The 25067-nt window shown below is 34.8% G+C and overlaps 1 protein-coding gene across 2 annotated transcripts in view; it reads left to right on the top strand.

The window, feature by feature from the left end:
- Positions 1-25067, top strand: part of CSMD3 (CUB and Sushi multiple domains 3) — a 1079985-nt gene that overhangs the window by 882601 nt on the left and 172317 nt on the right. Inside the window, exons 33-35 of one of the 2 annotated variants that reach the window (XM_030875634.2) lie at positions 18179-18292; positions 18796-18891; positions 20499-20702. In XM_030875634.2, coding sequence (XP_030731494.2) covers positions 18179-18292; positions 18796-18891; positions 20499-20702 — 414 coding nt within the window. The remainder of the gene's footprint in view (positions 1-18178; positions 18293-18795; positions 18892-20498; positions 20703-25067) is intronic. The other variant, XM_030875636.2, reaches the window with a different exon arrangement.

Raw genomic sequence — 25067 nt, 5'->3', positions numbered from 1 at the left:
GGTAATGGTTAAGACAGGCTCAAGACAGAATTGTATTCCATGAATTCAACTCTTAGCTCTTCCCCTTGCTGGCTTTGTAATTTTTGATAGTTGTCCTAAGTTATTTAAGTTTCCATTTTTTCCATATTTAAAAATGGAGATAATAGTGCTACCTCAAAGGTTGTTTTGAAGATCAATCTAACTGATATGTGTAAAGAACTTGGCACAGATCCTTACATATAGTAACGGTTCAATGAATGATAACAGGTTAATATTATGCCATTTGGTTTTTAAAAAATATAACATTTGTCCATTTAGTAAATAAATGAATATATCAGATATTCTATTTTCTAAATTTCTAGCAGTAGCAAATTCTCTCCCTTTAATTGTGCATTTCTAATGGACTTTGGTCCAGGAAAATAAACCTCAGAACATGATAGGATTCTATTATAAGAGTAAGTGCTCTTGGAATTCCCTCTGTTATGAATATGTACAAACATGACTCTCAGCAGGATGAGGCTAGAGCCCAAGTTAAAAAGATTTTAGTGATAACTTTTTGGAAAAACTAAGAAACTCCTTAAAAGTGTTATTTAATGTTGTACCCCCCCCCATTCTGTCATCCTAAAATGGATGGAAATTCCGTGAAGTAAAAAGGCCTTAGGCAGTGGAACTTTGAGAATTCAGGGGTTCAGGGTGCTTTGCCTGCAGAAAAGATGTGGCATATGTAGGAGGCAGTATGCAGAGTGTGGTTAAAGAATTCAGTAAAGGGAAGAATTTGAATCCAGGCTTAATGCTGGATTCTATGTGAAAGTCCTGGATATAAAGCAGAGAGAAACAAAGCTGCTCTGGTTGAAATGGGACTTAGGTGGATCAGGAACCGTGTCCACATTATCAGCCCTCTTACCTCCAGAGCTGTTCTCGAAACAGAGAAAACTGCTTGCTTTAATAATTTCATAAAATTAATAACTCTCAGCAAAAACTAGATGACAGTAAAATTTTGATCAGTTGAGTTTTATCCTATTTTTATTCTCCCTGCCTTCAAAAAACCATACTTTTCCATAAATATATGACAATAAAAATAAGATGGGGGTCAGAGATTTTCAACATTAAAAGAGACTTTAGTGACATATCAACCAAATGAAATCTATAAATTTTGTTGGGATCCTGATTTGATCAAAGCAACTATAAGGGTATTTTTTTCTTTTTCTTTTTTTTCCCCCTTTGGAGAAAATTTGGGAAATGGGATCAAGGAATTGTTATTAGATTATAGAAAGAGATCGTTGCTAGTTTTGTTAGATATGGTAGTCACGTTGTTATTATTTTTTATAACTGTTAACAATAAATACTGAAGCATTTATAGAAAAGGATGTGGTATTGGGAGTTATTTTAAAGTATTCTCAGTGTGGGAATACAGGGAAGGGGATAAGAGAAAGCAAATGAATCAAAATTGGCAAATATTGATAAGTGTTGAAAGTAGATGATGGGTTCAAAGGTGTTTATCGTACTATTCTCTCTACTTCATGTATGTTTGGAACTTTTCATAATAATAAACAATCCCACAAGACTATATTATAGTACATGTGAGAATGTTTTCCTGACCTAAATCTGTCTGACAGACTTGGGATTTGGCAGATGTATTCTGCCAAATGTGTAGAAAAATATCTTAAGGATAATTAAAGAAAAATGCTCATGCAAATTGAAATTGAGGTAAAAGGAGGTGTTAATAAAATATTCTAACACTGTAAACTTTTAATTTTGCTTTTCTGTTTTAATTCTTTTAAACATGCAATAGAATTTCCTATAGTGTTTTTCTAGATTTCATTGCTTTTTTAAAAATTATATTTATTTATTTTTAATTTTGTTTTAACATCTTTATTGGAGTATAACTGCTTTACAATGGTGTGTTAGTTTCTGCTTTATAACAAACTGAATCACTTATAGATACACATATGTTGCCACACCTCTTCCCTCTTGCATCTCCTTCACTCCCACCCTCCCTATCCTACTCCTCTAGGTCGTCACAAAGTACCGGGCTGATCTCCCTGTGCTATGCGACTGTTTCCCACTAGCTATCTATTTTACGTTTGGTAGTGTATATATGTCCATGCCACTCTCTCACTTTGTCGCAGCCTACCCTTCCCCCTCCCCATATCCTCAAATCCATTCTCTAGTAGGTCTGTGTCTTTATTCCCATCTTGCCCCTAGGTTCTTCACGATCATTTTGTTTTTTTCTGCTTAGATTCCATATATATGTGTTAGCATACGGTATTTGTGTTTCTCTTTCTGACTTACTTCAGTCTGTATGACAGACTCTAGGTCCATCGACCTCACTACAAATAACTCAATTTTGTTTCTTTTTATGGCTGAGTAATATTCCATTGTATATATGTGCCACATCTTCTTTATCCATTCATCTGTTGATGGACACTTAGGTTGATTCCGTGTCCTGGCTATTGTAAATAGAGCTGAAATGAACATTTTGGTACATGACTCTTTTTGAATTATGGTTTCTCAGGGTATATGCCCAGTAGTGGGATTGCTGGGTCATATGGTAGTTCTATTTTTAGTTTTTTAAGGAACCTCCATGTTGTTCTCCATAGTGGCTGTATCAATTTACATTCCCACCAACAGAGCAAAAGGGTTCCCTTTTATCCACACCCTCTCCAGCATTTATTGTTTGTAGAATTTTTGATGATGGCCATTCTGACTGGTGTGAGATGATATCACATTGTAGTTTTGATTTGCATTTCTCTAATGATTAATGATGTTGAGCATTCTTTCATGTGTTTGTTGGCAATCTGTATATCTTCTTTGGAGAAATGTCCATTTAGGTCTTCTGCCCATTTTTGGATTGGGTTTTTGTTTTTTTGATATTGAGCTGTATGAGTTGCTCCTATGTTTTGGAGATTAATCCTTTGTCAGTTGTTTGGTCTGCAAATATTTTCTCCCATTCTGAGGGTTGTCTTTTCATCTTGTTTATGGTTTCCTTTGCTGTGCAAAAGCTTTGAAGTTTCATTAGGTCCCATGTGTTTATTTTTGGTTTTATTTCCATTTCTCTAGGAACTGGGTCAAAAAGGATCATGCTGTGATTTATGTCATAGAGTGTTCTGCTAGTGTTTTCCTCTAAGAGTTTGATAGTGTCTGGCCTTGCATTTAGGTCTTTAATTCGTTTTGAGTTTCTTTTTGTGTATGGTGTTAGAGAGTGTTCTAATTTCATACTTTTATATGTACCTGTCCAGTTTTCCCAGCACCACTTATTGAAGAGGCTGTCTTTTCACCACTGTATATTCTTGCCTCCTTTACCAAAGATAAGGTGACCATATGTGTGTGAGTTTATGACCATATGTGTGTGAGTTTATCCTTGGGCTTTCTATCCTGTTCCATGGATCTATATTTCTGTTTTTGTGCCAGTACCATACTGTCTTGATTACTGTAGCTTTGTGGTATTGTCTGAAGTCAGGGAGCCTGATTCCTTCAGCTCCGTTTTTCTTTCTCAAGATTGCTTTGGCTATTCGGGGTCTTTTGTGTTTCCATACATATTATGAAATGTTTTGTTCTTGTCCTGTGAAAAATGCCAGTGGTTGTTTGATAGGGACTGTATTGAATCTGTAGATTGCTTTGGGTAGTATAGTCATTTTCACAATGTTGATTCTTCCAATCCAAGAACATGGTATATCTCTCCATCTATTTGTATCATATTTAATTTCTTTCATCAGTGGCTTATAATCTTCTGCATACAGGTCTTTTGTCTCCTTAGGTAGGTTTTTTCCTAGATATTTTATTCTTTTTGTTGCAATCGTAAATGAGAGTGTTTTCTTAATTTCGCTTTCAGATTTTTCATCATTAGTGTATAGGAATGCTAGAGATTTCTGTGCATTAATTTTGTAACCTGCTACTTTACCAAATTCATTGATTGGCTCTAGTAGTTTTCTGTTGGCTTCTTTAGGATCCTCTATGTATAGTATCATGTCATCTGCAAACAGTGACAGCTTTACTTTTTCTTTTATGATTTGGATTCCTTTTATTTCTTTTTCTTCTCTGATTGCTGTGGCAAAAACTTGCAAAACTATGTTGAATAATAGTGGTGAGAGGGGGCAACCTTTGCTTATTCCTGATCTTAGTGGAAATTGTTTCAGTTTTTCACCATTGAGGACGATGTTGGCTGTGGGTTTGTCATATATGTCCTTTATTATTTTGGGGAAAGTTCCCTCTATGCCTACTTTCTGGAGGGTTTTTATCATAAATGGTGTTGAGTTTTGTCGAAAGCTTTCTCTGCATCTGTTGAGATGATCATATAGTTTTTTTGCTTCAAATTGTTAATATGGTGTATCACATTGATTGATATGCGTGTATTGAAGAATCCTTGCATTCCTGGGATAAACCCCACTTGATCATGGTGTATGATTCTTTTAATGTGCTGTTGGATTCTGTTTGCTAGTATTTTGTTGAGGATTTTTGCATCTATGTTCATCAGTGATATTGGCCTGTAGTTTTCTTTCTTTGTGACATCTTTGTCTGGGTTTCGTATCAGGGTGATGGTGACCTCATAGAAAGAGTTTGGGAGTGTTCCTCCCTCTGCTATATTTTGGAACAGTTTGAGAAGGATAGGTGCTAGTGCCTCTCTAAATGTTTGATAGAATTCACCTGTGTAGCCATCTGTTCCTGGGCTTTTGTTTGTTGGAAGATTTTTAATCACGGTTTCCTTTTCAGTGCTTGTGATTGGCCTGTTCATGTTTTCTATTTCTTCCTGGTTCACTCTCAGAAGGTTGCACATTTCTAAGAATTTGTCCATTTCTTCCAGGTTGTCCATTTTTTTGGCATAGAGTTGCTTCTAGTAATCTGTCATGATCCTTTGTATGTCTGCAGTGCCAGTTGTTACTTCTCCTTATTCATTTCTAATTCTATTGATTTGAGTCTTCTCGCTTTCTTTCTTGATGAGTCTGGCTAATGGTTTATCAATTTTGTTTATCTTCTCAAAGAACCAGCTTTTAGTTTTATTGATCTTTGCTATTATTCCCTTCATTTCTTTTTCATTTATTTCTGATCTGATCTTTATGATTTCTTTCTTTCTGCTAACTTTGTGGGGTTTTTTGTTCTTCTTTCTCTAATTGCTTTGGTGTAAGGTTAGGTTGTTTACTTGAGATGTTTCTTGTTTCTTAAGGTAGGATTGTATTGCTATAAACTTCCCTCTTATAACTGCTTGTGCTGCATCCCATAGGTTTTGTGTCATCGTGTTTTCATTGTCATTTGTTTCTAGGTATTTTTTTATTTCCTCTTTGATTTCTTCAGTGATCTCTTGGTTAATAAGTAGTGTATTGTTTAGCCTCCATGTGTTTGTATTTTTTACAGATTTTTTCCTGTAGTTGATATCTAGACTCATAGCATTGTGGTCAGAAAAGATACTTGATACAATTTCAATTTTCTTAAATTTACCAAGGCTTGATTTGTGAGCCAAGATATGATCTATCCTGGAGAATGTTCCATGAGCACTTGACAAGAATGTGTATTCTGTTGTTTTGGATGGAATGTCCTATAAATATCAATTAAGTCCATCTTGTTTAATGTATCATTTTAAGCTTGTGTTTCCTTATTTATTTTCATTTTGGATGATCTGTCCACTGGTGAAAGTGGGGTGTTACAGTCCCCTACTATGAATGTGTTACTGTCGATTTCCCCTTTTATGGCTATTAGTATTTGCCTTACATATTGAGGTGCTCCTATGTTGGGTGCATAAATATTTACAGTTGTTATATCTTCTTCTTGGATCAATCCTTTGATCATTATGTAGCGTCCTTCTTTGTCTCTTGTGATAGTCTTTATTTTAAAGTCTATTTTGTCTGATATGAGAATTGCTAATCCAGCTTTTTTTGAGTTCCATTTGCATGGAATATCTTTTTCCATCGTCTCACTTTCGGTCTGTATGTGTCCCTAGGTCTGAAGTGGGTCTCTTGTAGACAGCATATATACGGGTCTTGTTTTTGTATCCATTCAGCCAGTCTATGTCTTTTGGTTGGAGCATTTAATCCATTTACATTTAAGGTAATTATTGATATGTATGTTCCTATTACCATTTTCTTAATTGTTTTGGGTTTGTTATTGTAGGTGTTTTCCTTCTCTTGTGTTTCTTGCCTAGAGAAGTTCCTTTAGCAGTTGTTGTAGAGCTGGTTTGGTGGTGCTGAACTCTCTCAGCTTTTGCTTGTCTGTAAAGGTTTTAATTTCTCCATCAAATCTGAATGAGATGCTTGCTGGGTAGAGTAATCTTGCTTGTAGGTTTTCCTCCTTCATCACTTTAAATATGTCCTGCCACTCCCTTCTGGCTTGCAGCGTTTCTGCTGAAAGATCAGCTGTTAACCTTTTGGGGATTCCCTTGTGTGTTATTTGTTGGTTTTCCCTTGCTGCTTTTAATATTTTTTCTTTAATTTTTGATAGTGTGATTAATATGTCTTGGCATGTTTCTCCTTGGATTTATCCTGTATGGGACTGTCTGTGCTTCCTGGACTTGATGAACTATTTCCTTTCCCAGATTAGGGAAGTTTTCAACTGTAATCTCTTCAAATATTTTCTCAGTCCCTTTCTTTTTCTCTTCTTCTTCTGCGACCTCTATAATTCGAATGATGGTGCATTTAATGTTGTCCCAGAGGTCTCTGAGACTGTCCTTAATTCTTTTCATTCTTTCTTCTTTATTCAGCTCTGCAGTAGTTATTTCCACTATTTTATCTTCCAGGTCACTTATCTGTCCTTCTGCCTCAGTTATTCTGCTATTGATCCCTTCTAGAGAATTTTAAATTTCATTTATTGTGGTATCCATCACCGTTTGTTTGCTCTTTAGTTCTTATAGGTCCTTGTTAAACGTTTCTTGTATTTTCTCTATTCTACTTCCAAGATTTAGGATCATCTTTGCTATCATTTTTCTTAATTCTTTTTCAGGTAGACTCCCTATTTCCTCTTCATTTGTTAGGTCTGGTGCGTTTTTTCCTTGCTCCTTCATCTGCTGTGTGTTTTTCTGTCTTCTCATTTTGCTTAACTTTCTGTGTTTGGGGTCTCCTTTCCATAGGCTGCACGTTCGTCGTTCCTGTTGTTTTTGGTGTCTGTCCCCAGTGGCTAAGGTTGGTTCAGTGGGTTGTGTAGGCTTCCTGGTGGAGGGGACTAATGCCTGTGTTTTGGTGGATAAGCCTGGGTCTTGTCTTTCTGGTGGGCAGGCCCATGTCTGGTTGTGTGTTTTGGGGTGTCTGTGGTCTTATTATTTTAGGCAGCCTCTCTGCTAATGGATGGGGTTGTGTTCCTGTCTTGCTAGTTGTTTGGCATAGGGTGTCCAGCACTGTAGCTTGCTGGTCGTTGAGTGAATCTGGGTCTTGGGGTTGAGATCGAGATGTCTGGGAGATTTTCGCCGTTTGATATTATGTGGAGCTCGGAGGTCTCTTGTGGACCAGTGTCCTGAACTTGGCTCTCCCACCTCAGAGACACAGCCCTGACACCTGGCTGGAGCACCAAGAGCCTTTCATCCACATGGTTCAGAATAAAAGGGAGAAAAAATAGAAAGAAAGAAGGAAAGAAAGTAGGTAAAACAAAATAAAGTAAAATAAAAAAATAATTATTAAGAAAAAATTAAAAAAAAAAAAGGACAGACAGAACCCTGGGACAAATGGTAAAAGCAAATATATACAGCAAAATCACACACAGAAGCATACACATACACACTCACAAAAGGAGAAAAAGGGGGGAAAAAAAAAAATATATATATATATCTTTGCTCCCAAAGTCCACCTCCTCAATTTGGTATGATTCCTTATCTATTCAGGTATTCCACAGATGCAGGGTATATCAAGCTGATTGTGGAGATTTAATCCTCTGCTTCTGAAGCTGCTGGGAGAAATTTCCCTTTCTCTTCTTTGTTTGCACAGCTCCCCGGGTTCAGCTTTGGATTTGGTCCTGCCTCTGCGTGTAGGTCGCCTGAGGGCATCTGTTCTTTGCTCAGACAGGACGGGGTTAAAGAGCAGCTGACTTGGGGGCTCTGGCTCACTCAGGACGTGGGGAGGGAGGGGTACGGAGTGCGGGGCGAGCCGGCAGCAGCAGAGGCCGGCGTGACGTTGCAGCAACCTGAGGCGCACCGTGCGTTCTCCTGGGGAAGTTGTCCCTGGATCCCGGGACCCTGGCAGTGGCGGGCTGCACAGGCTCCCCCGGAAGGGGGGTGTGGATAGTGACCCGTGCTCGCACACAGGCTTCTTGGTGGCGGCAGCAGCGGCCTTAGCGTCTCATGCCCGCCTCTGGGATCCACGCTGATAGCCGCGGCTGGCGCCTGTCTCTGGAGCTCCTTTAAGCAGCGCTCTGAATCCCCTCTCCTCGTGCACCAGGAAACAAAGAGGCAAGAAAAAGTCTCTTGCCTCTTCGTCAGCTCCAGACTTTTTCCCGGACTCACTCCCGGCTAGCCAGCCGTGGTGCACTAACCCCCTGCAGGCTGTGTTCATGCCACCAACCCCAGTCCTATCCCTGGGATCCGACCGAAGCTCGAGCCTCAGCTCCCAGCGCCCCCCTGTCCCGGCGGGTGAGCAGACAAGCCTCTTGGGCTGGTGAGTGCTGGTCGGCACCGATCCTCTGTGCGGGAATCTCTCCGCTTTGCCTTCCGTACCCCTGTGGCTGCCCTCTCCTCCGCGGCTCCGAAGCTTTCCCCCTCCGCCACCTGCAGTCTGCCCGCGCAGGGGCTTCTAGTGTGTGGAAACCTTTCCTCCTTCACGGCTCCCTCCCACTGGTGCAGGTCCCGTCCCTATTCTTTTGTCTTTTGTTTTTTCTTTTTTCTTTTGCCTTACCGAGGTACGTGGGGAGTTTCTTGCCTTTTGGGAGGTCTGAGGTCTTCTGCCAGCGTTCAGTAGGTGTTCTATAGGAGCAGTTCCACGTGTAGATGTATTTCTGATGTATCTGTGGGGAGGAAGGTGATCTCCGCGTCTTACTCTTCCGCCATCTTGAAGCTCTTCCCCTCTCATTACTTTTTAAACACCAAATTAATTTTCAGTTATTGGGAAATGTTACAGCTGCCAAATTGCAGATAAGTTACTGGCTTGCAGTTGAATGGATAGTTGCTCCTGGATCAATTAAATAAAATTGGACTATCTTTGCTACAAGTGTTTTTTTTTGTTTTGGTTTTTGTTTTTGTTTTTTTTACAATGCCTATATTTTTAAAATATGTCAAATAGGTAGTTTTGAATTTTTGGTAGTAAGCAAATGGTCACGTTATAGGCAGAAAGCCAGCTTTAGAGAAGCCTGAAAGTAGTTATTATGGATTTATTCAGTAAGCCTAGTTTATGGATTGACAAGAGTATCACCCAAGACATTACTACAGGAAAATAAATTAGGATTTCATTTACTGTTACGAGTTCAAAGTAGGACTAGATTTCTGCAGCTTGTAACTTACTGGATAATTGGGTGCCATGGTCAGAACAATGAATTTTTATTAAATAACATCTTTTATTTCCTAATTATTACAAGATAGCAATAAGATTTTGTTATATTTATTTTCAGAGCCAGAATGATTTCACTGTTTTTTGTGAGCTGCTAACCTAGAATTTAGAGATTGTTTGCTCTAGGGCAAAATTGGCCCCAGCATCCAGGATGGAGCCAAGCTTTTGTGTGGATATTGTATCAACAGTAGCCCCTAGATAATTAATATATGAGTCACTTGGCTCACCTTAACTAAAATGCTGTATTAGTATAACACGCCTCATTGTGAATTCATAGTTTAATAGTATTGTACTATAATAATAACCATGAGTATTTGGAATCTCACTGATACGTAAAAATATAAAACTTCCCAAAATACTGATGAAACTCTCACTTATTACATCAATTAATGCAACTTCTACCAAACTTTTCTAGTGCTAGATGGTGCTCTAAAAATAATTAACACATTGATTTTATTTGGGACTGATTTTTAAAATTCTGCTTTTTAGAACTTTTCAAAGTAAATTGTCATATATTTAACTTACATCTATATATATTTTTCATAAAATTGAAGGGTTTTTAATGTTTTTTATTGTGCTAAAAGTCACACAATATAAAACATAACTATTTTAACCATATTTAACTGTAGAGTTCAGTGGCACTAAGTACACTCACATTGCTGTGCAACTCGAAGTTTTAATTGGATACCTTGTACTCATCTTTAAGGGGCAGAGCCTTTAAAATCATGAGGTATCCAAGTGGTAGTATAATTATCACAAAATGCAACCTTGAAGCTATTTACACAAGTAGTTTCACTGCCAGAGCATACAGAGAGCAAAGAGTTCTGTACATGTTATTAATTGTGAAAGGAAGCCTTTTGCATGCATGGACATTTCTGTGCTATTGTTTTGAAATATTCATATGAGATGAAAGTATGAGGCAAAATTCATATAAAGCTAGAAAAACTTTTGATAGATTATGTCACCAACAGTTATTTTTTATGCTTTTGCACATAATCAAGTCCAGTTGTAAACACATCCTTGATTTGAATCTTATTTATTTCTGTTCTGTTGGTAGTGTGGGTGCACATGTGTGTGCCCTTCTGTGCTGTGTTAGTGAATGAAATGCAAGCTGAACAACAGAGGTGACTTGTTAAAAAATGTGTAATGGAGCGACCAACAAGCTGAGTGCCTAATATTATCAAAATGAACTCTAGAATACAAAAGAATGTGTAGATTTTGCGAAAGGAGTACCAGGCATGTTGAGAATCAAGCTGAGATCTAATAGGAATTTGTATGTGTCTATTCCTTTTTCTGCCCAGCCTCCCTTCTGTGTGAAACTATTTCTTTTGTGATGGAGTTTCAATGCCTTTGCAATAGAGCGGCATGGACTTCAGGTGAAGGGAGTAAACAAAACAAAAGATGAATGCTCTCTCACCTTGTAGCCCTTTTCTTAGACCTTATAGAAAGCTACTAATTACATTTTCATATTTCATCTGAAAGGATAGAATGTAAAATCAAGTAGTTAGAGAAGTACGTAGCCATTTTGAATTCAAAAGACAAATGAACCCTGGTTTAAATAGCTGTAATACTCTCTAACCCAATCAGTTCTATCATTTGTTCTAAATATGCATGTTTGGAAAGCAGAGAATTAGAAAAGATATGCTATTTAACATCAAAGGTCAATTAAATTTTGCCTATCAGTAAACATTCAGGTTCAATTAGTAGCATATATATTTACAAAACTGAGTTATTAGTAACTAATATTTATTACTATGTTTCAGATACTGTTCAAAGTGTTTTACAAGTATCAATTTATGTAATATTCACATCAATCCTGTGAGCTTAGGTACTTGTATTATCCCTATTTTACAGATGTGGATATTGAGGCATGGAAAGGTAAAGTGACTTTCTCATGTGGCTCATCCTAGGTTCAATCCTTGAGAGTCTGATTCCAGAACTGGAATCCTTCACTCTTCAGTAGACAGTTGTTAGGGCATTTCAGATCCATAGATTGATTATTTGAAAATATTAGTCCTCTAAATCTGCTCAGCTGCAGATGCTGACAGTCTTTAAGCTGCTTAATCCATTCTGTCATGGAGCTAACAAATCTTGTCATTGCAGTACCTTGACATCATAATCAATAAGGTACTACCCATCTGACTACTAGAACTACTGCTGCCCAGAAAGACCTACTGGGCCTTCCTCCACCAAGTTAGAACCCTTTTGCATCAAAGCAAGTTTGAATCAGACCTGAATTTACCACAGCCTCTTGGACATTTTAACTCTTCACCACCTGTCCCAGAAGTGGTTAGATCAGTTCCCTTAGTTATGGCCCAGTCTGATTCTGAGTTTTTTCCTCCCTACACTAGCATGCCATTGGGATACTCTGTGAATTATTCCCTTCTGAGAGGAAAACAAATGTGAAATAAAATTGAAACCCTTCTTTATTTGCATAAACTCAATTTTTAATTTTTAATTCAATAACTCCTATCCTGATCACTGAATAACAGTAACCACATCCACGTTTGTTTTATTATTCTCATTTAAAGTTAATTAATTGCCAAATCAGTGAGTCTCTGTACAGTGTTATTTTTTTTTAACATCTTTATTGGAGTATAATTGCTTTACAATGGTGTGTTAGTTTCTGCTTCATAACAAAGTGAATCAGTTATACATACACATATATCCCCATATCTCTTCCCTCTTGCGTCTCCCTCCCTCCCACCCTCCCTATCCCACCCCTCTAGGTGGTCACAAAGCACCTAGCTGATCTCCCTGTGCTATGTGGCTGCTTCCCACTAGCTATCTGTTTTACAATTGGTAGTGTATATGTGTCCATGCCACTTTCTCACTTTGTCCCAGCTTACCCTTTCCCCTCCCCGTGTCCTCAAGTCCATTCCCTAGTAGGTCTGAGTCTTTATTCTCGTCTTTCCCCTAGGTTCTTCATGACCTTTTTTTTTTCTTTTATTTTTTAGATTGCATATATATATATGTGTTAGCATACGGTATTTGTTTTTCTCTTTCTGACTTACTTCAGTCTGTATGACAGACTCTAGGTCCCTTCACCTCACTACAGATAACTCAATTTTGTTTCTTTTTATGGCTGAGTAATATTCCACTGTATATATGTGCCATATCTTCTTTATCCATTCATCTGTTGATGGACACTTAGGTTGCTTCCATGTCCTGGCTATTGTAAATAGAGCTGCAATGAACATTGTGGTACATGAATCTTTTTGATATATGGTTTTCTCAGGATATATGCCCAGTAGTGGGATTGCTGGGTCTATGGTAGTTCTATTTTTAGTTTTTTAAGGAACCGCCATACTGTTCTGCATAGTGGCTGTATCAATTTACATTCCCACCAACAGTGCAAGAGGGTTCCCTTTTCTCCACACCCTCTCCAGCATTTATTGTTTGTAGATTTTTTTGATGATGGCCATTCTGACCGGTATGAGATGATATCTTATTGTAGTTTTGATTTGCATTTCTCTAATGATTAATGATGTTGAACATTCTTTCATGTGTTTGTTGGCAATCTGTATATCTTCTTTGGAGAAATGTCTATTTAGGTCTTCTGCCCATTTTTGGATTGGGTTGTTTGTTTTTTTGGTATTGAGCTGCATGAGCTGCTTGTAAATTTTGGAGATTAATCCTTTGTCAGTTGCTTCATTTGCAAATATTTTCTGCCATTCTGAGGGCTGTCTTTTCGTTTTGTTTATGGTTTCCTTTGTTGTGCAAAAGCTTTTAAGTTTCATTGGGTCCCACGTGTTTATTTTTATTTTTATTTCCATTTCTCTAGGAGGTGGGTCAAAAGGGATCATGCTGTGATTTATGTCATAGAGTGTTCTGCCTATGTTTTCCTCTAAGAGTTTGATGGCGTCTGGCCTTATATTTAGGTCTTTAATTCATTTTGAGTTTATTTTTGTGTATGGTGTTAGGGAGTGTTCTAATTTCATTGTTTTCATGTAGCTGTCCAGTTTTCCCAGCACCACTTATTGAAGAGGCTGTCTGTACAGTGTTATTTTGATGGTACAAAAATTAAATGTAACATCCAAAATTCCTGACTTGCTTAGGCAGTGGCGGAACATTTCAGCAATATTCCAGAGTAGAGTTTAGTGGAAAAGGGAGCTTTAACTTCTTTGTTCTGTTGATTCATATTTTAAACAAATGCACAACCCTCTGGGCACTGCACTATTTAGTGTGTTGTGTCATACCCTAAGCACCCACTGTACTGTTTCCCACAATGATATTTTCAGAGAGACTGTTCATCTGCACAGAGTATTCTCACAGTTAACTCCTAATGCTCAGGAGTTTCTTTCTGCCGTCCTAGGCCTCTCTTATTATTTATTGACTTACATTTGAAATGGGTAAATTAAGAAGAATGGACAAAGTCTTAGGAGTTAAATGAACATGATTAAAGGAGATGGGTTTGAAAGTGCTTGGTGTAGAACAGGAAACAAAAGCTCTTTGAAAGTTAAGTTTGTTGAATACTTAAACCATGAAGACCATCTCAGTAAATGGAACCCTGCCTCTTTGTCTTGGTTGAATATGATATTGTCTTGGTTGAATATGATACTGTAAAAATTAAATGTCAAGTAAACCTTGTTTCATATACAAAGAAGAGTAGATAGACACAATGCCTGGTTTCATTCTGAGTTTATTTGCTCATGGGAGAGCAAATTTTAAAGTTGGGGTAAATATCCTAACCAATATAATCTAAGTTAGAGGTTTCCTCTATTTAAGTGATTCTTAAAAATCTAAATTATGGATTTCTTTAAAATGCAGTCTGGGTCTCCCCCCAAATGTTGCCCATTAGAAGTTGTTGGTAGAGGACTTGCTTTGAAGAATGGATTAAACGATTAACATACCGATGATCTGTATGGAAAGATGTGCCCAAAGTACCATTGTTGGTTTATAATTAATTTAATTGGCTAGTCTAACATCTTATCATACATAGAATAAAGGTAAGCTGCCACCTAAATGACCATAAATATAATTAATGGGGCCCTTTCTGTATTAGTCACTTTTTATCCCCAGCATTTAGTTCAGTTCCTGGTACCTCATAGAATCAACAAATATTAGTTGAATTAATAAGCTGTATTGTAGGATAAAATATATGGGAAATAAGAGGCTTGGAAGTAGTTTCAGGTTTAATAATAGGTTATTTGCATTGGCTTGTTTGTAGAGATTTTTACATGTTTATTTCTACCTTACTAAGTTTCCCTTTCTTCCTGTATCTAGCTTGCAGTGATACATCTAACATTATAAAAATGGATTTTTAATAAAAGAGAGACATTATTCTTAACATCTATTATGCTTAAAGAAGGAGAAACTTCCTTAAAATGGTGTCTCATTTAAGAAACAGCTTAGTGTTTATAACCTATACTAATAGCATGAGAGCAAAATGCTTTTGATATCGACATGCAAATCTCCAGAGAAAGAGAAAGAAGAGCTTGGAGCTGAGATGCAAAGAATTTTATACCTCTGTTGGAAACTAAGAAAAAGAATAGGGTTGCTAATCATTCCAGAAAGCATGATCAGCCCAGACTTCAGGGGTTAAATATAGCCTTAGGAAAAAAAAAAATGGTGGTCCAGCTATTAGGTTGAGGTACTAGTTTCTGGCCATGGCTCACGCGCCCAGCCGCTTCGCGGCATGTGGGATCTTCCTGGACCAGGGCACGAACCCGAGTCCCCTGCATCGGCAGGTGGACTCTCAACCACTGCGCCACCAGGGAAGCCCTTTTTTTTTTTAAAGAGGGCATAATCATGGCTGCCATACAAATATAAAATAAACATGTGTTAAAATTTTTATTTAACTCATTAATTAATGAGGGACCCTGTAATATGTTACAGTGTTTCAAGAAAGAATTCAAAGAACCAAATATAGATTATGGATGGATGGATAGATAGATAGACAGGCAGATGAAATACTGAAATGAATTTACAATGATATGTAGGATGAATTTACAAATAGTTCTATTGGATAATAATAATCCTTTGCATTACACCACAGCCCCCATAAACACAGGGGACCCAGAATGATGTACTAGACAATGTCTTGCTTACCAGAAAACAGCATCCAACTAGTTACCTTTTGGTTCACCTTAAAATGTTTACATTTTTGTTTTCCTACTTTAGTCTCAGCTATGCAAAGGGTGCGGTTGGCTATTCAGAATGTTTTAGAAGCAAAGGACCTACTGTTATCTGAACATAAGAAAACTAAGTAAATTTAGACATTTAGAGGCAGAATGAGGAAGCAAACATTGGAGTAACGATTTAATTCTTGAGATTCTGACTGATCAGGGGAGATTTGGTTCAGAATTGTAGCATATCGGTTTAGTAAGACAATAGTTAACCTGATAATGTGTAGGAAGTAAGATCACTGTGCAAGTGTTCTTGATTCTTCATACTACAGAACACTTATTCAACATGTACTTTAAAATTTCATCTTTCGTATAATGATTCAGTACCCTCTCAGAGTTTTTTCCTAATAAAAGCTATTTTTAACTTAAAATTTCCATTGGCCATATTACAACAGAGTAAGGTTGCAGTTGAAGAGAAGTAGCATACTGATTGCTTAATAAGGGAAGATTCAACACTCAACTCCCTCACCCCCTACCCTTCTCAATTCTCCCCTATCTCATCACAGAATTACTACAATAAATTACAAACTAACATCACTCAAAAGGGAGTGCCCTACAGTTTTCTTTACTTAATATGATGCAAATATATGGTGTTACTGGCTATATTATTAAAAGTTATAGTCTCAGCATACCCAATTTACAGGTGACACAAAACTCCAGTCTATCTGTAGAGAAGTAATACTTGAGAACAAGAAGCCTACAAACAGGAAGAAAAGAGGGCGTACTTTTTTCTTTTTCCTTAGAAAAAGATCTTGGATCACTGTGTATATTGGTTGTTTTAAATGTTGTTTGTAAATATAGTGGTTTGCTTGGAAATTGGACATGTTTCCTAATGGAATATTTGAGATAGGTAGGAAGACAGAGATAAAGGATGTTGAATTTTGACACTTTTCCCTAATGACTTCCCAGAAAGATACAGAGAAAGAATGTTATCTATCAAGAGTCTTGTTGCACAGAGTACTTAGTTTAGCAAAGTTCTTAGTGATTAGTCTACTTTGATTTTGGGGGGGATGAGGGGGCACTTAGAAAGGCAATGGCAACATCTGCATTTTAATAGAAACTTTAAAAGACACTTTTGAAAACAGATCATCCAAACACCAATCTAAACAAATGCAAAAACAGAAAACAAAAACTTTCTTAATATTTTTAGGAGTATTTTTGAAATAACTTGGGATTTGGTAGACCATCAAATATGGATATTTTAAAAAGGTCGAACTGGAAATTTTTCATATGACTTGTAAACCATTAAAATAATTGACTACATGTATGTGATTTGATAGAAACATAAATTTGTTTCTATGACATCATGTTTTAAGGAGGATCATTTATGAAAGTCAGCCCTCTAAGGTTCAGGAATTATTGAAAGTAGCAACACTCTGTGTTTGTTTTCTTTTACCCCACAAAGAACTGGACTGAGATCAACAGCTTATTTTAGCAGGCCAAAAAAAATACATGTAGCTTTGTGTACAGTATTATGTGTGTGGCTTCAAATACAAAACTCAGCATGTTTCAAATGAACAAGCCTGTCTTCATATGACCACCATAGGATGACCATAACCTCGATTTAAGGGGTAAAATATGAAGAACTTTAAAAAACTATATATATTTGTGCAATGTATAGTTCAATGACAGTAATATAATGTTGAATTTTTACAAGTTACCTTGCTTTTACATTATTAAACTTCTGAAAAATCATAGTCTTTTAAACCCCACAATTTTTCTATTCAATGAAATGTTTTGAGGATGAATTTTCTTACCTATTTCACTTTTTAAAATCACAAAACACTAGTTGATTTCTGCTCTGTAACAGGTTCTTTCTTTTAAGTTATAGTTTGGGTAGTTTCTGCATGTAAAGTTAATATATTATTAAAGGAAAAGTACAAAATGAAGTAAAAAGGAGACATTTATAAAACTCTGTTGGTAAGTACATCAGATCTGTACTTACCATGAAAAAGCAATCATTTTGTAGAATTTTATATCTCAATTGAAATTAAAATATCTCAGTTGCTGAGGAATCATAAATAATATGTCTTTATTTTGGCAGAGGATTAACAATAAATATTTAGGGACCATTTTCAGAATGTGAATTAAACGCTATACATTAGAAGTATATTGTTGATATTTTTCTAGTGACACTGTTATTTATAATGGAATAGCATTTTAAAAGCAATCTACGATAAATCCCCTAAACTAAAACTTTGTCTATGTCATCTCAAAGAGGAAAAAAAATTAGAAAAAGAGAAGAGAGTCACAAAGTGAAAAGAATCTACCAATAGAAAAATAAAAAAGTAGTTATTATACAGTATTAATCGCCAACCTTATGATTTCTGAGCTAAATTAAATGTTATACCCATTTAATTTAATTAAAAAAATAATATTCTTACAATTTTATTGCTTTTAGGCCACGGTTATTACTTTTATGACCTGAAGTACATGTGTCAGGCATATCAACCAATTGGCACACATCCTCTTTTAAAGGTAGAAAAAAAAAGATGACTATTAAATTGTAATACTTTGTTCTCTCTCTCCTCCTCTTTCTATTTTTTTTTTTGTTTGTTTTTTGTTTTCATTTTTGGATGGTTGGTGATTTGTTTGCTTCTCCTGGTTCCTGTTGATCAGTGGTGTTTGGCCAGTTTGTATTTTTCCAGACATCACTCCACGATGTTGTTGAGGTGTATGATGGGCCAACTCAGCAATCTTCTCTGTTATCTTCCCTCTCAGGATCCCATTCAGGTATCCTTTAATAGAACTGCCATGCATCAGTTATTGATTAAAGACTGACTTTGATTGGTATTGTAGTGAAAGTTGAGATTTATGTCATCCATATTAGAAATAAACTGAAAATAGAATCATTCTTTATTTTTAAAAAAAGAATAGAAACACAAGAATAATTCAAATTCATGAGAAAAATATAACCAACTGTTTTCTGGGATTGTAATCAAGTAAATATAGTACTTAGTCACTTAGTGTGACTTAGTCACTTAGTGTTTAATGTAGTATTTAAAGATTCTTTACAGAATGAGGCAATATTATCAAAACGTAATAAAAGCTTTCCAGTAAAAAGGTTGCAATTGAAGCTGAACCCAAAGAAAATATGTTGTCAGTGGTAGGATATATTAAAGTAATTTAATAGAACATAGATTGACATTTTCAAATGACAGTGTAAATTAATATCATTTGTTAGGTTTACTGAATGAAATTATTTATGATATCTTAGTGTTTGTTTTGTTGAGTAGGAGAATCACTTCCACTGAGTTCAGGTAATCAGATCACAATTCGATTTACTTCAATTGGACCAGTAACAGCTAAGGGATTTCACTTTGTTTATCAAGGTAAGTGACTGTGTAGCATAGAAACACACTAAGGAATGATATCAGTTTCCATGCTATGTCCAGAGTTATTGAATGATGAGATCCTCATAACCGTATAGGAGAGGTAAAAGTTGTGTGTTTTTTTAAAAACAGTTTTGCCCTGTCCCCTCCCCCATTGTTAGAGCACTATTACTTTGACCAAAGTCAAAAAGGACCTATTGTTTCCATCATCATTCTCAAGTTAGCTGCATGCTTTTCCTTCCTCCCAACATACTGTTTTCAAAACATCTGGTGTGTTTTTTTGACAATGCTTCACTCTACATATTCTATTTCCTTAGAGTCTAGCACTCTAAATTAAAAATACACAAACTTTTTGTGCTGATGTACTTAGACATGCCAAGGAAATCATTACTCCACTCTAAAATTTTAGTCTCTCATTCTCTTAGGAGAATTCAAACTTTCTTCATGACTATTAAATATTTTTGTGCAATTCAAAGTCAGTTTACATAGTTCTTTTGTCACCTTTTATAGACACACTTCCACATTATATAAAACTAAATTAAGACCTATCATCTGAATATTTTGTTTGAATTATGTATGATCATGTAGTTGTTATTCTCAAATATATCTTGAACTTTATTCCTAATAAGTTTATAAACATTAGTGGTTTGATATTCTTCTTAAACCCTCTTATTCCAATTATAATATTGGCTATAATATTATACTGTTTCATTCTTAATAGTATTCCCTCTGTAAACAATTTGTGGTATTATGAATTTTAAAAGGCACTCTAACAAATGAAGTTATTTTCACTCAAGTCACATATGAGGAATCTGTCTATTTGGAATTCATCCTATCATTTTTTGGGCTGTTATCAAATTCCTTAGTCCCATCTGTATGTGTTTTAAAAAGAAAAAACATCCTGTTATCATTCTATTTTACTTAATCAAAAAGAAGTCACAATTGAAGGACATACCTATAAAGCCTAAAAGCAATTTCAAATTTGATATTGTATGATTATTAAAATAAAACTTCTATTGTTGTTAATCTGTCTGACTTCTGTCTAGCCTGAACGTATTGTCTTCATCAATAACAAACATATTTTGAACAACCAAGTTTATGAACATGCTATGAAATTAATCAAGTGCTGTGTTTGCTTTTTTAAATTTATGTTTTTAGGGGCCAAATACTGTAAAAAAAAAAAAAACTTGACATTACCTTATGTAACCTGACATCTGTTTTTTGTAAGCTTGGTATTCCATTTTAAAAAGAAAAAAAAAGATGTATCTCTTTGCTTTCATTCCATAAATTGAAATATCTTACTCAAGCTACATTTTTATATTGATGAGTGTGGTCACATAAAAAACAGAAAAAAAAAAACCTTAACCGATGTTGTTTAAAGGATCAAAAGTGAAATGTTTTTAAATAAAAAATCTTAATGACAATAGCAATATTTATTCATTTTGAATTGTATTTCATTATGTATAAACTTTTATAAGTGTATTCAAATTGTTAACTAAAGTTCAAGTTGGTGAAGATTTCTTTGAAATCTGTTTGCATACTTTCATTTTGAAATCTCTGTTTCTCTACCAAATATGAAATTAAAGTCAACAATTATTTGTACGCAGCTGTTCCTAGAACAAGTTCCACACAATGCAGTTCCGTGCCTGAACCAAGGTTTGGAAGAAGGATTGGCAATGAATTTGCAGTTGGTTCATTGGTTCTTTTTGAATGTAATCCTGGATATATTCTCCATGGATCCTTTGCAATTAGGTGTGATTCAGTGCCAAATTCTTTGGCCCAATGGAATGACTCCTTACCTACCTGTATTGGTAAGTTTATAAATTTGTATGCTTTGTGATTGTACATATTATATATCAAAATTAGTTATCATGCATCTTTCAATATTTGTTTCAAATATAATAGTTCTACATTAATTTTAAACTATTAGTTATGATGTATCTAAATATGCAAATTAGAGTGGCTATTTGACGCAATTGAGATGAAATGCAATCAATGAAAATATACATACATATTTCCAATAACACAGAATTGGAATGCTATTAATATGGAATTATTATGTGCTACCATCCTTTGAAATAAATATTATTTTTCATTTTTAAAAGTTTATGCAAAGATTTCTATGCCAATATGTAACGAATTTACCTATCTTTTAAGGATCACAGAAGCTGATTTTTCTGGGTGTATTTTATCATCAAAAAAATTAGAAAATATGCATTAGTAAATAAATGTTTTTCTCTTCTCTATAAATTATATGTATGTATAAAAATATAAAATAATAATTTTTCCCAGTATTTCACAAATATAAGTGGAAACAATTTGAATGAGTAGATGGTGTAGGGTTGGCCAGAAATCTCATTATTTCAGACTATATTTTTGTAATGTTGTACCCAATTTATATTGATAAATAAAATAAACACTGTATGAATTTAGCCCTGCTAAGTTATTTGAAGCAGATTAAAACATTTTCTAAACCATAAAAATAGTTTAGAATCTTATCATATTTCAGGATCATTACAATGACTTTTGGATCTTGTAGAATTCCATGGATGTGGAAAATGTAGACTGTTGGGAAGTTGCTTTCTTCTTTGTTCCAAAAGCATATCTGGAAATTAAAATTTTAAATTATATAGTATTAAACTAAAAGAAGTGTAGTAAAGCTTAATCTCAGGTTAAGAAATAGTTCTAATGAGTTCTTTCTCATTAAAGTTTTATTGGTATGTGACTTGGAACATGAGAGGAAGTTTTTTTAAGATAAAAGATAAGCAAAATTTTGTCTTTATTTTAATAATCTCAATACTCCACTTTTTGATAGAGAAGACATGAGTGTGCATATAAACAATATAACATATACATTTATAAATATATAAAATCTATTTTTAATAACACTTCTTGCCATACCTGAAAAGAAATTACGTGTCAATAGTTTTTATTTTTTAACTTTTTAAAACACATTTTACCATATTTTAACACAGATTAATACAATGTTAATTCATATTTAATTAGAATAAAATATATTCTAAATTGATTTTAATCGAAATTATATGGAATGTACACTCATTACTGAGGAAGTAAAGATAAGGTCTGGTGATATGCATTCATCGAACGTGTACTTTGTATAGGACAAAACTGCTCTAAATCTTTTACCATTCAAATCAGGACGTTATTAATAATTGTGCTGGGAAAGTGGTACAAGTTGGGACTATCATAAATAAAAAGGAAGGATTGATGGTCACTTATCTCTGTAGGAACTTGATATCACCACTTCCCAAAAGAGATATACCTAGCATATTTTACAGAGTGTTTTTCTTACAAACCAGTAGTTTAGTTCTTCCTGCTACAATAAATGGAATGTGAACTATTCTTTTATTATTCTTTTGTTTGTTGAAAACTCCCTACAAAAAATAATTTAAAACACTGGAAAACTGTAAATGACTCTTCAACTTTCTCGTCCTTCAGCTAAATAACCAGTTTCTAATATGATTACCACTTACTTAATGCTTCCTAATTTCCAGGTTTCATGCTGAGTAATATAAATACATATTTAATTAAATTCTCACAGGAAATCTATGGAGAAGTTACTCTCAGAATTTACAGATGAATAAGCTGAGTCTTAGAGAAGTAAAACAGTTTTCTTTTAAAGTGACATAACCTAATAAACAGTAAAGTAGGGGCAGGATTTGAAGATAAGGTTTTCTGACTCCAGACCTCAATGTACATTATAGAAGATTGCTTTTCTTTATGTTTTGGCTGATGAGCTAATTTCCTAATTGGAATTCTATATCTTATTTATAATGTGGAATTTCTTAACCTGTTCAAGTATACTTTTGACAAACAACAAGTAAAGGAGAATAAATCATCTGGACTTGATGTTCCTCCTATTTTGCACCTAGCATAGAGCTATGGTTAACAGAACAAAGAGATCTTCTTTACACACTTTTATACTCTCATAAGAGAAAATAGATAATGTTCTTCTTTAGGAAGCACAATATATGTTGACTTCATACTCTTATAAAATACTAATAAATAAATTATCCTAAAGGACCATGAGCTGAGAGAAATGTTCCTATATGTCTAGGCCAAAATTAGTCATACAACATGTATAAATCAGAAATTACATTGCTTTAAGTCAGTTTAATAATTGAAGAAAGACACATGATAATAAATCTCTTTAGCCTCACAATAGATTTTAAAATATTTCTCTCTAAATATCAGGAATCAGTAATTATTTCTGCCTCAATTTTCCCAGTAATTATTTGCATAATTTCTGTGTCACTTTTAGTTTCTTTATGTACATACTGATAGAAAATATTAATACCATATAACGGAAGATAACTGGATAAGTAGCTGTCTTCATTTAATTTCATATATACTATGAAAATTCCCTCAAGATAATTATAAAGGTAGAGTGATATGATGACTTATGGAAAGGCATAAACTAGCTCATTAATCTTTAAATATTATTGAAAACATTCATCTGTTCAGAGTGTTCAAAGAACCTACATATGCAAAGCAGTGAAATGTAAATCCATGAATTACTTATTAAAGTTCTGTTTATGTATTTATCACGTTAATGTACTAATTAATGGAGAAAAGTTGTAAAGAATCATGTAAAACTGAATAAGTCCTTATAACTGGGAATTGTAGTAGGTTCTCAGCATAAGGGTTAATTAAGTCTTGGGTAGTAGTATTAGGCTTTGACTTTAACATGAAATTGTGGTGATCCTGGAAATTTTACATAATCTCTGATTCTCAATTCCCATATCAATAAAACAGGAAAGTTATAGGTTTACTGTGGCTATTAGATGTTTTAAAGCCTTGGCATAGTTCTTGGAATCATCTAAGTATTCAAAAATTAAGTTGTTTTTGTGCTTGCCAAATTCTCCACCATAAAATCAGAAGATAAGACTTCAGTTCTCAAGGTATTAGATCTAAGATAAAAAATTTATATGCAGTGCTGATAAAGGATTTGATATTACTCATTTTTCATTTGTTGATATCTTGTTTTAATAACACTTTAAAGTTATTATATGTAAAAATTATCTTCCACCAAAGATTTTTGCATCTTGGAAAGGGCTAAAAGCATGGACTTGTGTCATTCTTTCTAATTCTAATAATTTAGAGTTCCTTGAAGGCAAGATTTTTCTTTCAATTAAAATTTTCAGAAAGGCTTTGGGGAAATGTAATGACAATTTTCTAGAGGATAATAGTACTTATTTATTAGAATATGCTATTTAGGGGGATTGTGAAATTTCTTTCCATCAATTTATACATTTAAGAGCAATTGGTTAAAAAGGAGCAGAGTTCTAACAATAGGCATATATTCATGATTTGGTTTGTTTTCAGTGTTTGTAAGGGTCTAAAATAAAAATAAACTTAAAGTTAAAATAATGATTACTATAATTCTAATTGGTTGTACAAATATATATTTAACCAAGGTGTGCACTCTGCATTTTCTTCTGACCCTAAAATATTCAAACATTACATTATCCAAAAAATATATATTTTCTTTTGTCCATGAAGGTATGAGGATGAGACAAGAATTAGAAAGAGGAAGGAGATAAAAGGGAGAAGTGAGCTGACATTAAAGAAGAAAAAAGAAACATGAAAGAACAGTTTAAAAGGGGAAAGAGAAAAAATAGAATATTCTGTGAGATGAAGAGTAGAGAATAAGAACTTTACACTGTAAACATAAACCATTTTTGTTTAAAGCAGAAGAAAACCCCTATTCTACATGATTATTAGAAAGCTTTCTCATATGTCATATGTGTCAGTTGACTAATCCTAGTGTTTTTGCCATAAGAAATAAAAATCCACGTAAAGAAAAGGAAGCTCAGGCCATTTGATTACAGATTCATTTCAGCAAGGACCGGCACTCCTACCAGGCATTAAAGCCTTTGAGACCATGCTATGGCTGACATTCAACTTCAGGAGTAAATGCTAGTGGACTGTCCCTAGCATGGATTCAGCTTCACTTTTTACTTTTAAGGGCAAAACATGAGGGACTCAGGAGCCATTACACCACCACTGTCAAAAGCCCCTGGGCTTTAAACACCCTACCTCCTATATTTCTGTTGCATTGGTTTGAAAGTGCATACTTAGAGATAGAAGAAAATTGTATCAGATGACTTCTGTTTCCTGCCAAGATCACACAAAAAGGATATATTACCTTATGC

This window comes from Globicephala melas, chromosome 17, assembly GCF_963455315.2.
Source record: "Globicephala melas chromosome 17, mGloMel1.2, whole genome shotgun sequence".
NCBI classification, from domain to species: domain Eukaryota; kingdom Metazoa; phylum Chordata; class Mammalia; order Artiodactyla; family Delphinidae; genus Globicephala; species Globicephala melas.
The sequence above is the reverse complement of the archived record's forward strand: the minus strand, read 5'-3'. Positions and strand labels throughout refer to the sequence as shown.